Below are 15,975 nucleotides of genomic sequence, written 5' to 3' on the forward strand. Positions count from 1 at the left end.
ACGCATTTTCATACATTAATACTATTCGGTATATGAGAAATTACACATGAAATGGCTCTTAATACAGAAAAAAAGTTCGAGACCATTCCATCACATAATAAAATATTTACGAACATACCAGCGGGCAGCTAATGTCTATAAAGTATCGAAAAATAGAAATCTTAGTTCTCTAGGAATAGTTTCTTACTTTAAGCAGAAGATAAGTGTCCCGGAAAATATGCAAAAATATTTAGGGGCTGCTTAAAAATCGCTGTCCGTGAACTGGAGGGAAAACTGTTCATGTGACTTTATTTTTAAAGTTGAAGGCCGAATTCAGGGAACGCCGTGTGCGAGTTTGCTCAAAAGTCTCTATTTCTGCTGTGGTGAGAACATCATATCATTTAGGCTCTCGAAAAAACTGTCAACAGCTTCATGGGAAAGTTCCACTAACTCGGAAATAGGTGTAACCATGCATTCGTGCGCATGATTGTCTCCATTGACATTCTGATTCGCATTGCTGACAGAAGGTCGTACCTGTTCGATGCTGCTTTCATCTTGAACTTCACTACCCTTCAATCGTAGTGGTGAAGCTTCCACGAATGCCGTCATCAGGATTGGTAGCCTTTGAGGGCAGCACAAAGCATGAACCTTTATTGGGCTCAACAATGTTTCTGCATCCATCGGCGCATCCGATTGTAGCGTCAGACAGGTGTCTAACACGCATTCTTCTCCGCATAGCAGACACCTTAGTACAGGTAAAACACATCTTTGCCACATTGGTCGAAATGATAGAAACCAAGTCATGTTCAGGTCTCTAAGCCGGGAGAGTCCCAGGATTTTTGATATCCGGTCCCGGTATCCAATGGCTAGGATTGTTTCTTCCATTGTCGCGAGAGTTTGGTCTGTGACATGGGTTGCCATAACGAAAAATAAGGACTAAGAATAGGATTCCTGCAATTAGTCCCAGGATCAGGGGAAGTCCGCCAAAAATCGAATGGACGAAATCTGGAAAAATACCCAGTATGGCTTTGAATGGTGTTAATGCCATCGAAAATACTGTCTTAAATACCCCTGAGATCCCATTGGTATCAGAAATATTTAAGATTTCGTTCAGGATTTCCGCGAAATGTACGGGGGAATTAGTTGATAATAATGTATGTATCTCTGCAGTCGTCCTTGCGACTTGTAGATCATACGTTTCTTTTGATGACGTGAGCCTTGTAGGCGTCTGAAGAAGCACTGTTTTCATTCTGCTTAAAGTATCTATTCGAATAGAAGTAATTTTCAAGTTGGGCCATGCCCTTGCCTCCCTGTCTGGAAAGGAGCTGGGGAACAAAGAGCGTCCACAGCACTTGACCTTCGCAGTCGTAGTTACTAGATAAGGAGTCCCGGGCATGAGACTACAGCATCTGCGGTCTACAATTAGAATGTAACTCCCATTATAGAGTCTTTGAAAGAATGGTTCTATCTCTGTTGCAGGTGCGCCTTGCTGGTGACATGAAAGGTTGTATGAATTCCCTTCACAGGCTCCGTGCAAACTAATTCCGTTACACAGAAGTGTGCCACTTAGTGACATCGCACAATTGTTGCCACTAAGAAACACTTTCTGTCCATTATTACTGACACATGCATGTGAATAGGGCAGGTTCCATGTTGTTTTAAGGTACCCCTTTCCCAATTTTTCGTACATGCCAGCCTGTATATATTTTTGGCAGTATTGAAACCTGAAGGTTGAGATTGGAATATTTATTATCCCATGTATTATCCATTCACTGACAGGTCGTTCTGACATTGTCACTGGTAATCTTTCTAGTTTTTCAATGCTCAAGATTGTATAATCAGCACCCTTTTGTGCCATACTGATTTGTCTATCAGTAAGGTTAAAGATTTGGAATAGTGACGTTGTGTTGATTAAACGCCAAGGCACATAGCCTGAACGTAGATTTTGTAACGTCCAGCCAAGCTGTACAATAGAACGCAATTGAGACTGACCGTGTTGTAATAACAGTAAGTCATGCGATAATTTGTCGATTGCTGAAGACACAATGCTGTCCAAAGAAAAAATTCTGGAGGACAGAGTCATTAACCCATTGTCCACTACAGAAAGTGATTTTTCAAAATTAATACGGTCAATTTCCTGTATTCTCTCTGCTGTTTCAATTTGAGTAACCTTCCAGGCCTCATTCTATGCTGCATTTACAGAGGCTGCTATGAAACGCTTTTGACGCGGTTTGCGTTGTCCCATAGTGAAATCACGCAAGTCAGCACCATCAGTAAGTAAAGTTAGGTGTTGCTTAATTTCTGCCAGTGTGGAAGTTTGTAGCCATTGAAGGCATAATTTGCCCACACTGTAGGTGGTTATTATCCCTGGGTGATGTCTTTGAGGATATCTAGGGTCTGGCCTGGTCATTTTGAACCCCTGTGTTTTGTTCAGGAATCTGTCTTGACAGTTATTAGTATCTGTGGGCCAGATCAACCACTGCTTCCAATTAGGATGTGTTCTGTTTTGGTTTAATATATGGTTTACGTCTATCTCTTCATCTATAGAAGTGTTGCTAAACATTGCTGGCTTTGGAATAGACGGTTTATTTAGGTCTTTGATTTTGGCTAAGCCAAGACAGGTGGTTTGTTGGACAGTGTCATTTAAAAATATAATTTGTTCTGGGATCATGCAGGCTCTAAACAGTGATTCTATACCCTGTACTTGCCATTCTTTTGTACCCCAAACACTTTTCAATTCAACATTTTTGTCCCAATAATCAAAACCAAAAGTATTCATTTGTTCGAAGAATGAATCTGAATATATCAATTTTGTGTTTGTTATCATGGTCTTGGTCCCTGTTTTGTTTGACAATTTAAAATAAAATGTTTCAGCATTACTTGTGTTAAAACCTGAAAAATATGGATATTTGTCGTAAACGGTTCTTGAGCTCCCTTTTGGAGGTGTTGCACAATGTTCCCATTGATTATAATTTAAAACATTTCTAGGTTGTGCAGATCTATGTAGAAAATGGTTACCATAGTGGTTATAACAGTACATACTATCATAATTTGTAGAACCCTGCAAATAATCATGTTTGGTAAATTTAGCAGACATTACTAAGTCAGACATCATATTATTAATGCTTTCGAAGTCCCAATCATCAGCAAATGAGTTTGGTTTTACAAAGTCACTCAAGGAGATCTTGATTTGGTGTGGATATTTCAGGATCTCGACCGGACCATAGATTTCGTAGTCAGTGTTGTCCCATGCTACCCCACCCGGTATAGGATTGGCTGTGAAGTTGACTGAAGAAAGTTCTCTTTTCTCGACGTGTGAAGATGTGTGTGGTTTGAGGATCAAGTTGATTTTCTGACTTGCTGTGTCCATTTTAGCATATTTTCCCTCAATGAAGCGTCCCAAAGTTAGTATCATGATGAGCCATAGTATGAGGATAAATGCACCAAAACCCACCCAAAATTCAATCCATGGGGAAATCAGATATGTTTCTTTCAGTTGTTTCAAAAGTTCTTTAGCTTTATCTTTAAAGGTTTTTGATGATGGCTGTGTCTTTGATTCACTGAAGTCTTCAGAGGAATCATCGAAGTTTATGAAGTAGCCGGATGCAGTTCTGTCAATTGTTCCAATTGCTTCAGGATTTTTGTTTCTTGCATTTTCACTTGGTACTTCATTGTAGATTGGTGTGTCTCTGCTAAATGTTTTTATTTGGGTTTTCAGAGGTCTGAGTTCTATTGCATTGCTGCATAGTCCTTGTTGTTCTTCTGTAGGCGTTTCGAATGTGATGAGCCTCTTTGTTAGGACCTCTGTACTGGTAGCAAACCTTGGTGTTCTGCTACTCATTGGGAGTCCACTTGGCCTACTGTTTGTTATCGGCCACATGATTGTGGTTTTACCAGGTCGATGGATACAACTCGGTTCTCCTTTTTACCAGCAAGTGGCGGTAGTACAACTGATCTTGTCCCGTTGACAGACAAGACAGGAACTGCTTTTCTGTAAGAAGGCCCAAATTCCTTCTTTACCGCGATCTTTTCCCTGACTAGATCCCCGACTTTTGGAATCCAGACAGGTCTTGCTGGGACAGGTGGTGGTTCTTCAGTGGTTGTTGGCTGTTGTTTCAACTTTATGTTGCTCAGGTCTTTTCTTGTTTTGTTTAAGTCCTGCAAAATAGCCAAACGGTCTTTGATATCAAAGCTTTTTTCTTTCACCACTGAAGTCTGACTATCAATGTCAGAGATCATCATCCTAGTTCCAAATAATAATTCGTACGCACTGAATCCCTTCAGAGAATTTCTTGGCAAGTTATTGAGACTACGTTGGACACTTATTAGATGTTTGACCCACCCAGCTCCCGAACCTAATACCTTTGCCGTTATAGATTGCTTTATGTCACAGTTTTTTCTTTCAACAATTCCGTTCCCCTCAGGGTGAAATGGACAAGAGTACCGCAATTGCACGCCCATGCTGACCATGGCCTCCTTATAAGCCCGAGAGCTAAAAGCAGGACCGTGGTCTGAATGCAGCATGCCAATTGCGTATGTGCCGATAAAGACTCGCAAATCTTTTATAACAGTTCTGGCGTCAGCCGTTCGCTGGGGCCACATCCATATTATAAGTGGAAACTAGCCTGTATATGTTAATCGCAAGCCTTCCTTTTTACTTCTGATTTTTTCTGGAGTAAAAAGACGAGGTATTAAACTGTTTCTCTCCCCACTGCGATTTCTGTTGCAGTTTGGGCAGTTTTTCACAAACATGGTGTGATGCAGGCTCATGCCTGGCCACCAGTACCGTGATTGTAATTCTTCCAGAGAATCTTTTAGTTTGAGGTGTCTCAGACCCTCGCCCATATGTGCGTCTGCGATTAACAAGTTTCTCCTGTCCATGTTTGGAATCACTCTATCCCCCACTCCAGGGATTCGAGCAAAAGGGAAGGAGTTTGCATCGATTATGTATGTATAATTGAGTGGATAGTTGATCGGTAACGCTGAGCAGTCGCCTTTTGATGACGTTTTCACCGCCAGCACTGTTTCACCGTCAATGTATTTTAATGTACGCTTTTTTCGAACTACGGGAGCCGATTTAGTGGCTGCCGCTGTGGCTGTGTCAGCCAATGAATTCCCTGCAACGTGAACGCCATCACGCTGATGACTCAGTGAGTGTGTCACGTGAGTCTTTGGTAGTTCTTTTTGAAAAAGAGCTATTTGTTCCCAGAGCAATTTCTGCTTTATTGGTGCATCATTGTCATCTTTGTAACCGTTTTGAATCCATGTCTGCAAATCCTTGTTGTATGATTTGACGCAGTAATATGAATCTGACACTATAAGTGTCGGGAATTCGCGATCCGCAATATCTAGCGCCATTTTCAAAGCCATTATTTCAGTTTGTTGTTCTGAATTAGTTTCTACTGAGTGTGTTTTTGTTAATAGAGGTTTTAGTTTACCTCCGCGCCACACTTCTTTTGTAATCCCACATGTGGGGTTGTATGCTTGTTCTCCCCAAACGGAGGGTTGAACATGTCCGTCTGTATAAATTACACAGGCGTAATGTCGTAAAGGCAGAATGTCGATTGGCAGAGGGAATGTTTTTTCATATTCTAAATTTTTTAATTCTTCTAGTTCTAGAAAATTGTCAGCCAGGCTATATTTGATAATTCATATCCTACGAACAGGACTTTCAGATGGGCAATTCTGGATTTTTTAAAGTTGAATTTGTAACCCTCTGCTGCGAACCCAAGTATTATGGTGTTCACCCTCTTCAAGTGAGTCTCCAAGTCATCATCTGTTAAGTAAATGTCATCGACATAAGATAATGCTTCATCATCATATAGCTGTAGTAATTCTGTTACTCTCGCTGAGAATACCCCCGGGCTATTCTTGTACCCCTGGGCTAACCGACAGAATTGTTTTTGAGTGCCATTTATTGAGAACGCAGTTAAATATCTGCTCTCTGGTGCTATGACAAAAGAATCCATTAGAGATGTCTAATGTTGTTTTGTATTTTTTGCGCACTATGTTATTCATTAGTGCAGCACTGTGTGAGTTTTGCACTGCAAAAGTTTTGCAACATGTGTTGAGGTGTCGGTAATCCAAAACTAGACGATATGAATTGTCTGGTTTGGAGACCGGAAACAAAGGGTTGTTCATTTGTGAGGTGCAAGTTTCAATCACCCCCTGGTATTCTAGCTGATCTAGTATTTCATTTACCTGTTTTTTAGCTTCTTGCTTAATTGAGTACTGCCTTTGTGCAATAGGTTGTGATTTTAACTGGATTTTGTGAGGAGGAGAGTCCTCATCCCATCCCACGTGATTTTTATATAAAGCAGGAGCTAGAGCCACTGCCCATTTTCTGGCAAGTGTGTATTTTTTATGAATTGGAATTTGATTTGAGAAGGCAGGCATAATTATTTCTTCGCCATGAGGGCACTCCCTGACAAACTCTAGTGGCCAGTCTTTTTCAGCTAGAAGGATATCATAGCCCTTGGAGAGATTTTCCCAAAATAGACCCCTTATTTTTCTAGTCTTATCTCCCTTTATACGCAATGTTATTTCGTAAATTTTGTGAGGTTTGCTAACTCTGGTGTCCGCAGTTTCCACTTGAAGATATTCATTCGTGTCCACTGTCTCCAGATGATTCATAAGGACTCTGCGAGCTATGCTCACTTCTGCTGCGCTGTCTAGCATTGTCTGAGCCCACTCTCCGTTTTTCAGTTGTGTCCTCAGTATTCTCGGCATTGTTAACTACTTTAATGCTGGCTACCTTCTTTTTTGGAAATTGTAATTTCTTTTTTAGATGAGCAGGTTCCTTGTCTTTGGACTTGGCGTGCTCTTCTCTTTGTTCTGATCGTCCTCTTCTTTCCGATTTCTGCGAGGAAGTCTGAAAAGATTGAGAGGGACGTGTATCAATGTCTTGATATCTATCAGGCTTTTTTATATTATCCCTATTTCTAAGGTTATATCTTTTCCCAGAGGGGTCACTCTGAGGTGACCTGTGTCTTTGGTTCGGAGATTTTACCCCTTCGCCTAGGAGACCTTCCCCTGGACTGGAATTTCTTTTCTTTAGGATTGGATTGTTTGTTTCCATCCCAGTTCTTTTTTGGTGAATTATTATTAAAAAATATTTTTTCAGGACTTTCAGTCAGTTGCGGTTTTACTGGTATTCCACCTAAACTATCTCTACCTAGTTCCTCATAGGATTTTTCTATGATTCTGGCAATTTCAGCTGGTTGGTCTGCTATATCTGTCTCTTTTAACCTCTGGCGGATCGCCACATTTGCTGCTTCTCCCTTTATGTTGGCTAATAGTATAGCCGAGACCTGCTTGAAGTCTTTCAGTAATTTCATACCAAGAGTTAAAGCGGGTTCTGGACCGTATTCGTCTTGAATTTGTTTTAGCACATCTGGTATTACCGAGATGGATGGAACACCGTGCGTTTTTGTGTAGATAGAAGCGAAGACTGTACCCCAAGTGTCACAGTCCTCAATGTGTGGTGCGATTCCCATTGGAAGACAGATAGTCAGAATCCTGTGTTTTTCTAGCGGGGTGGTGTCTGGAAACACCGCCTCTATTTGGGTGATTTTCTGTGCTAACCAGAATGGTATTTGTTCCCGTTTAGCCGGTACTTTACCTAGGCAGGACTGGATGTTCTGTGGTGTAATTTTATTTGTGTTCCCCTGGTGAGGGGTCAGCTGTGGAAGTTTAATTGCTGGCTGAATTGTTGAAGTCCGCATCACATACTGGACTAATTGTCTATGTATTTTTATTAATTGTTTTAGCTGTGTTAAAAGCTCTGGTGCAGGCATTCTTTCGATGTCTGGATGTGGTGTGTATCCGGCTAGGACCGGCCACGTTGCTCCTGGTCTACCTAAAGGACCGAGCCTGGTGATGTGATTGTTATGTTTTAGGGCGCCATTAAATAAGAGCAAATGCTCTTGAAATTTGAGTGGTACTTCCAACTCCTCGAAAGGGGTGTACATTTCAGGAGGTTCCTCTATTTTGTAATAGTGGAAGTACTTTGTTACAGCATTTGCTGCTGGAAAATGTATCCATGAATAGTATACCTCTGTCTGCCGATATTCGTGTGCCTCAATTACGAATATGACTGTGCCACCTCTAGGTGTCAGTCCATTTTCTATAAGTTTTAGGGTTATAGATCTCCTTTTAATGACCGGAATGAGTATTATCTCCGGGTCTGCGTCTTGCATAGTAGCATCCGCTGCTGCGAGTTCAGTTGCTAATCTAACTGCCTCTCTTTCGTCTTCATTGTCTGACATTTTACTGTCCTGAAGGTTATTTTGTTTGTTTGCAGATCAGGTTTCTTATGGAAACAGAGATTAGATGCACAATATTTTGGAACAGTGTATCCTTCAACGTTGACTATACCAAGAACCATACATAGGAGTTCCCTCCTGCGAGGTTTTGGAGGATATAACCTTTCACCCACTCCAGACGTCTTTGGAGTATAATGGGAAAAGGGGTCTGAGTGAGAAAGCACGACTGAGTTACTCTAAATGTCTTACGTTAGTTTTATCGCCCTTTCCAAACACGTTGGGCGCCATGTAGTGTAGTTCCTATCATCCCAATAGGCTCTGCGCATTGGAATAATACCTACAGCAGTAAAGGCCTAGACCAGACGTTAACTAGGTCTACTACTGTCGATACTAGACTTAAAGTTTTGGGTTTGCCAGCTTAGCTCAGAGTTCACTAGAAACTTTCTCGAATGTTCAAGGAGGACTTAGCTTCCCTGATTAGACAAGAAGGGATTTAGTTTCTGACAACCATAGAACATGACAACTTTGCTCTCCCCTAATCAAGAGTAAATCTCGAGAGTCGTGTGAACAAAAGGCAATTTATTTTACTCAGTCAGTACGTGCATTCTTAGTCTCATCAGAATGTAGAGAAAAGGAAGAGACGGGCGTGTTCAATAAAAAGGTGTTATTTATTGATCAGTCTCTTTTCTCATACAAGAGAAATGGATCGATATTATTGCAATACTTATAGTTAAGTAAAGTGCATACATTAAAAGCAATAGTATAAAATAATACTGTAAAAACATTGATATGGTTTCTAAGCCATAAGATGTTTAAAATGATTAAAATATATTACATACACTTATACATTTGACTAAACGTACTCAACTGGTGTTTCTAAATACGCCTACCCCGTGTACCTGACCTAAGTCTAATACGTGGGCGGGAATAGAAAGTTACAGTTTAAGTTAAGTTTGTTTTTGCCAAGTGACTGACTAAAGAATTCTCTGTGAGGGGTTATTCAGTTCTGTACCTGGAAGTTAGGATGAATGAGGGATGGTATCTCTCTCTCTGCTCTCGATATTCCAGGCTGCCTGCGAGGGCTACCCAGAAGCGCCGGGGCTGGATTCTCGGCAGGAGAAAGCAGCGCGTCTCGTTCTCAGCGCGTCAGGAAGGCGGGGCTGCTGCCAGCGGGGTCTGCTCTGCTCTGGGCTTCGGCAAGTATGGCTGCTCCGTCTCGTCACCACGCGTGTGTTTGCATAGCGCAATATCGGTAATATTTATACCTTTAAGGTGCCGAGATTGACGTAAGGATGGACATAGATACGTCAATAAAGATGTCATACGACCAGGTCGTTAGCACATTCTTTTGCTGAAGTTCTCTGTGAAATCAAAACAATGGCCGCACGGTTTTTCCAGGTTGTCATAGGTTTGATTTGTTATGAGAACTCCGTATGCCTTATCAGGGGCTGGAGGAATATCGCTTGTCTAATTAGATCGCAAGCGTTATGACCTAATCAGATAACACGTTCCTGTGCCGTAGTGTGACTGCGTCAGATAACGGTATCTGCATCATGGGGGTTTTCTGCCTCATGGGCTGACTGCTAGTTAACTTGTTGGTTTGTTAACCAGAATAGGGTCAGGAATAGGGGGGATCGATTCAGAACCTATAGGAATACATGACAGTATTGGAGGAGCTATGCAATATAAGATAATGGATTGTCGTTGTGCGAAGAGATAGAGTCATTCATATCTGCAGGATTATGAGTTGGGTTCAGCTTGAGTCTTGAACACTGTTCTTTTGGTTTGTACTTTTTATACTTTATTCGAATATTCCACAACCTTCTTTGTTTTCTTCCTGTACACTTCTTTCAATGCTTTTGAGAAAATGCTTATGTTTATAATTTGTTTAGTTATCTTTGTGGCATTTATTTACAGTTCTATGCACTTATTGTTTATTGTAAAATGAAAATGGTAAGTTAATTGAGTTGTCCGAACAGATCCTTGATTTCAAAGTTCAGTAAGAATGTTATACTATGAAGTATAAGCAGTTTGTGCTGAGGCTGGCATGGATAAAGTCCCATTTCCGTGGGCTGAATTAAAGAGCTTCAAAAAGGTTTCATGCGTGTGGCCTGACTTAATTTACCACATTAACATCTTCCTGGTCACCACTAAAGCTCCCAAACAGTAAGGGTTGCTTCTCAGGCTCAGGCCACAATTTAACCGTGGGAGGCACGCTCAACCAAGCACTCCAATCAGGGCTCCAGCACAGTACAATAGTCACAGGCAGTTTCAACCACACTCACCTTGCCAGTACTCCAGCTGCCAATTCCCAATTGGTAAACTGGTTCTGTTACACATAGGAAACTCTTTATCAGCTTTTTCTGCTTCTCAAACCAAAAGGACACCAACTGTTCTAGACCCTGATGCCAATTCCAAAGCAAGAGTAGAAGGGGAAGCATGTTTCCCTCAGTCCTTCACCAATAAGACAGGCAGCAGAACTTACACATCTTATGGTACTTGCCTCTTCCAAGTCCAGATGCACACTTAAGATGGTGGTGGTGGGGTGTAATGTGAAGTCAGTTCACTAATACACAGCATTGACTGGTGACATCCTCTAACCAAATCCCAAAATTATTCCCAAAGACCAGCCTGCCGACTTTTTTCAGCAGTTCCTGCTTGTCTTCCTACATAAATACCAAAGTATCCAGGGTCCAGTGCTCGTAAACTCCACCCAAAGCCTGCCCTGTTGAAATGAGGATCTTCCCCACCAAACCTCCCCTGATGGGTTTTAGAAAGGAATTCTTCCCAACTGTATGCAGTGACAGGAGGGTTGAGAAGGATCCTAGTTTAAAAAGCTTAAACATTTCAAAGCTATTCTCACACTAGTACCTACTTAAGAGTAGACATCTGAGCAGAGGCGACCCATCCTGATCATCTGTGGTGCCATCTGGGTATCTCGCCACTCCCTACTCCTAATTAGGGCAAGTGTCCAGTGATTACTCCCCCAGTGGTCCTTCTAGGAGAACCACTTCTATTGTGTCTGAGCAGAGAGGGTCTTTTCACCTCATCAGAATACAGAATACTGGCACTTGAGGAAAAGGAAGCCAGCCTCACAAAGTTGGCTTTTATAATGTCACCCGTCCATTAAATTTAGCAAAAATCTACATTAGCGAATGGAATAGATTTTTAGTGAATATTAAACGAACTTTTAATTAACTTTCTTGTATTTTCCTACCCTCATTTGTAAAAAAGTGGCTTTTGATCACAAGTAGGCTTTGTGCGTATACACGTGTTCAATTTTTAAGTCTAGCATGTTTCATCTGATATTAATGCAAGGGTTGCATAAATCGGGCCAGAGCTTTAATAATTAAATTCACAATCATGTTTCCAATGATATAAGGGTCTGCAGGTGAGCTTTACTATGGCATTAGCACAATTTTGTGCAGGCTTTTAGCACCGGCACTCATTTTTGTACACCTGGGTTTATTTTCCATTATCACTTTGACACAGAGTAATAGACAGAAAGAGAAACTGAAGGCAGGAGGCAGGGGGTGTAGGAAAAAAGGTGACAACGCGAGATAGCAGGGATGAAAAAGGTGACAAAGCGAGATAGCAGGGATGAAAAAGGTGACAAAGCGAGATAGCAGGGATGAAAAAGAGCCAGCAAGGTTGAAATATAGAGAAAGGGAGTGTAGGGTTGTGGAGACCCCTTGACTGAAGTTTGTAGGGGTGGGGTGTGCAGCTTGTTCACTTGCAGCCAGCGCAAAAATCATAAACATTTCACTGGGCCTATAGGTCTAGTGACTTGAATATTCTACTAGACATAACTAATATACTTGACCCGTAAACAGGTCTCAAATTGTGTGATCCTAAGCAAATGTTTTTTATAGAGCCACCTTTTGTTCAATATCACATAAGAGAGCGCCTTCAAATATGTCACTTCGGTATTTCTGTTATACAAAAAAACCTTTGGCTTGATTTAATAGACAGAACATTTGCTCCAAGTATAATAAAAATCTAGTCCACATACAGGATGCACATGACCACTGGCTTGCCTCTTTTTCACCAATTGTATTGTCTCGATGGAGGAGGTAGGAATGTTTCTGAGTTCATGTTTAAAGTCTCACTAACAATAAATGTATAACTAAAGCGTGATGTGATTGCGCACTATCGTTTACAAACAGTACATTTTCCATTGAAATGGCCACAAACTTTCCCAATAACAGGCAGTTTTACTGATAAAACAATATAGAGTATGTATATACATTATTCTGTAGCAATAGGGTTTCAGCAAAAATATTTATCATTTATTTTATATTCATCATGTAACGTATTTGGATTGGTTTTCATCCAATTAAAAAGTGTTTTAATCATCACACAGAATTATAGAAAATGTGCTTTCATAACTACTGAAACATATTTTAAAATAATTGTACAGTTCATTTACAAGCAATTCAAATGTTTCGTGTTAGAAAAAAAAACTGTCATCCTACCGCCCTTCATTCTTTTTGTATGGCATGACAGTCAGACAGTTTACTTTACAAATTCTCCAACTTTACTGTAGGTGATAGAAAAGTAAACACCAAACCTCGAGGATAAAATAAGCAGCAAATTGTAAGACATGAGCTGACATTTGACCTTTGTTTCTGAATGCAGAGAAACTGTGACAAGATAAAAAGATTTAAAGGCATCTGTATTGTTCATTCAGTTTCTGAGTGAACAGATCATCTGTTCTGTGTCATCTCAGCAGAACAGTCCAGAAAAAAACCTGACTTGCTGTAGGGAGGGGGCAAGTAGATTTCTTGAGGCCTGACTTGGTGGAATTGCACCTGTACCTTTAACGATGTCATAGCTCCATGCCTTCTGCATCACTTGGCCAAGGAACTACTTATAGAAAAGGGATGGGCACATTGATCTCCAAGGTGTAATTTATGAGTGAATGTGTTAGAGGAAGAAGATTGGGGTCACATTGATCCCAAATGCATGGATCAATGTAAAAATGCGAGAAGGAAGAAAAATAGCGTACTTTTGTAGGGCTTCTATTATGGTGCCTGGCGCACAACTGCATATGCTGACGTATGTTCTACAAAGTGCAAGCATTTGTTAGGGTTTTAATGACTGTAGCAAAATCGACTTCGGTATGCTGTGACATACCGAAATTGGAAATGAGCCTCACTCCTGACTTGCTGTTCGTCAGTTTTATTTCATATCTCCTTGACCCACTATCTGTTCCCATCCTACTGACCCTCTGTGATTTTATTAAATATCTGCTCTAACCCCTACCACTTCCAGCTTTAGCCATCCTATCTCACGGGTACCTTCTATGGATGGTGCATGAACTTCTTTTTCTTATAAATAATTGAATTACTCAAGGTGAGACAGTGTTGTATGGCAAAACATTAAAATGTATAGATACACTTACTTTTTGTAGTTAACGTTGAGGTTGGCTGTCATCACTTTGCCATAGATTAAGAGAGCACATGTGCCAGCTATTATATCTATAACTGTTGCAATGCAGCCACCGTGCATCATGCTGAAGGGATAGAAGAAAACAGCAAAAATCAACACTGATCCATTTTTAAGTGAAAACTCAACGCACACTTCAATTACTGTTCTTCTGATTTCATCCCTATCCTTTAGTCCCACAAATGAAGTTTTGGCTTTAAGATCCTACCTTCCCAGCCTCTCACATTTACCCCTTGAATCATTGTGGAGTCCACAAACAGGTTCCGCTTGGATCGATTTTCTGCTTCATAAATACATCAATCATGACCCAGTAAATCAAATGTAATTTTTTGACTCTGTGAACGATCCCTACTGTCTATCAAACAGAGTACCAACTCCTATTACAAAATGGATGAGGGCAAGAAAGGACGGACTTCACAATCTAAAATGGTTGTGCACACTCCAGAGGGCTATAAACCGGATGCTGCAGACAACGACAAAGGTAAAGATGAAACAAGGTTAATGTGAAGAAAATATGCAGGATTGATAGGCTTGGTTGCCCAAATCTACTGTCAAATGTTACTTTTCTCACTGACCTGTCAGACCAGCACTTGCTCTACTTATAATTTTACATGCTGTTCGGATAATCGGACCAGGTTATGAGAATCCACATTTCTAATAGCCAGTGCCATGAGCAGACAGAGGTAGAGAACACAACTGCCTAAACTACCCTAGTATCTTGAAACTAAAGGTTAAACCCCATGACAGTTAGATGAAGATTTCAAATAAGCCTACCAAATATATTTCTTGCTCCACATAAAGGTACCGGTCTCAAAACATTTTTAGACAGTTGATAAACATACTGAAGCATAGTGAACCTACAAATACTGTAACCATCTCCAGAAAAAGTATGCCTCTCTCATACCATAACAAAGCAGAAATGGATCAAGGATACAACTCAAATTGGTCTAACTAACAGCCCGCTATGTCTGACTCACTATCCCCACACCGAACCCATTTCAAACTACCCTTCTTTTCCCAACTTGCCACGTTGGCACCATCATCGGGAGTACTTGCTATGCCCAGTATTCGATTAATTCTTTATCTAATGGAGCATACTACTTACTTCTGAAGAAGGTAGAACTGAAGTGATCCAGCAGTTAGAAGCACCTTTATATAATGAAAATGGCTTGCTTGGCTGGAAATACATGCTGAGACAAAATCAATAATAGCATCAACTTCAAAGATGTTTTGAGAGATTTCTTCATGGGAGGGAACCTTCCTCATCCATATGTACACAATGTGGAAGATAACTATGGAATCCGTTGACTAATGTATTAGCAAGGATCTTGGGTGGATAGATTTGTCTTAATTGAAAATCATCACAAGTTTCAATCCCTGCGATTAAGTATAGCTGGCTTAGCCCACTTTTTCAATCGAAAATTGATAAACGCACACACTTTATTTGTCTTCAGGCGATAGGATTACCGCTCAATGAATGGGACCTAATAATACTAAGCTTAGAAAAAGAAAATACCAATGCAGCTTGTCATCTCTGACAGCATTGACATAAGAGGATGGATTAACGATTCGATGGATAGCAACTTCTTTTGCTGGAAGATATATTTCCTATTGATCGTCAAAACTTTAATTGCTTTATGATCTCCCTTTTCTTGCTTTGTGTAAAATCCGTTAACAACCCAGGCAATGAAATTAAAAATTCACCACCAAGGAGGTAGCAGAGCCCGGGTAGGTCTCAAGGCAGACGCTGCTTCTAGTCTGAGACGCTAATAGGTGTTTCGTTCTGCCGTATCCTCTTGGGGTCCGATTCGGCCCTATTGAGGGTTGTTTTCGAGGTCAAGGTACAAGTGCATTTAGTTACCCGATGTTTGAGAGATTACTTTAGCACTTAACACGAACTACTGAATCAAGTCACTCAATAGTGTAAGTTAATGATATTAGGTCCTGAAGAATTGCCATTTGATCAATTTTGAACAGGCATTGGTTAAAAACATGTTGACCTCATTATAAAACGAATCACTCACCTTGCTCATTAGGAACATTGTATCCTAAATTGAGCACCACATTTTTTAATTAGGGTACTGAGGTTTATTATTAAATTTTTCTTATATTGAGCATCACTATACCTATTTTAATACACTTTTGGTCATCACACTACACACACAACATAACCCACATACCTACACATCATACGGCAAAAAACAAGATCTCCGGCAAAGAGACCCCTAGTGAGTGCCCTTTGGGCATTGCAGTGCCGGCCCAATGAGAAGCTTGCCCAAATGAT

At 40.7% G+C, this 15,975-nt stretch overlaps 1 protein-coding gene across 1 annotated transcript in view; it reads right to left on the reverse strand.

Moving 5' to 3' along the window:
- LOC144797638 (acyl-coenzyme A thioesterase THEM4-like) overlaps positions 1–15,975 on the reverse strand; it is a 121,746-nt gene that overhangs the window by 40,770 nt on the left and 65,001 nt on the right. Inside the window, exon 4 of the mRNA XM_078668332.1 lies at positions 13,648–13,758. Coding sequence (XP_078524458.1) covers positions 13,648–13,758 — 111 coding nt within the window. The remainder of the gene's footprint in view (positions 1–13,647; positions 13,759–15,975) is intronic.

The sequence above is a fragment of the Lissotriton helveticus genome, chromosome 12 (assembly GCF_964261635.1).
Source record: "Lissotriton helveticus chromosome 12, aLisHel1.1, whole genome shotgun sequence".
NCBI classification, from domain to species: Eukaryota; Metazoa; Chordata; class Amphibia; order Caudata; family Salamandridae; genus Lissotriton; species Lissotriton helveticus.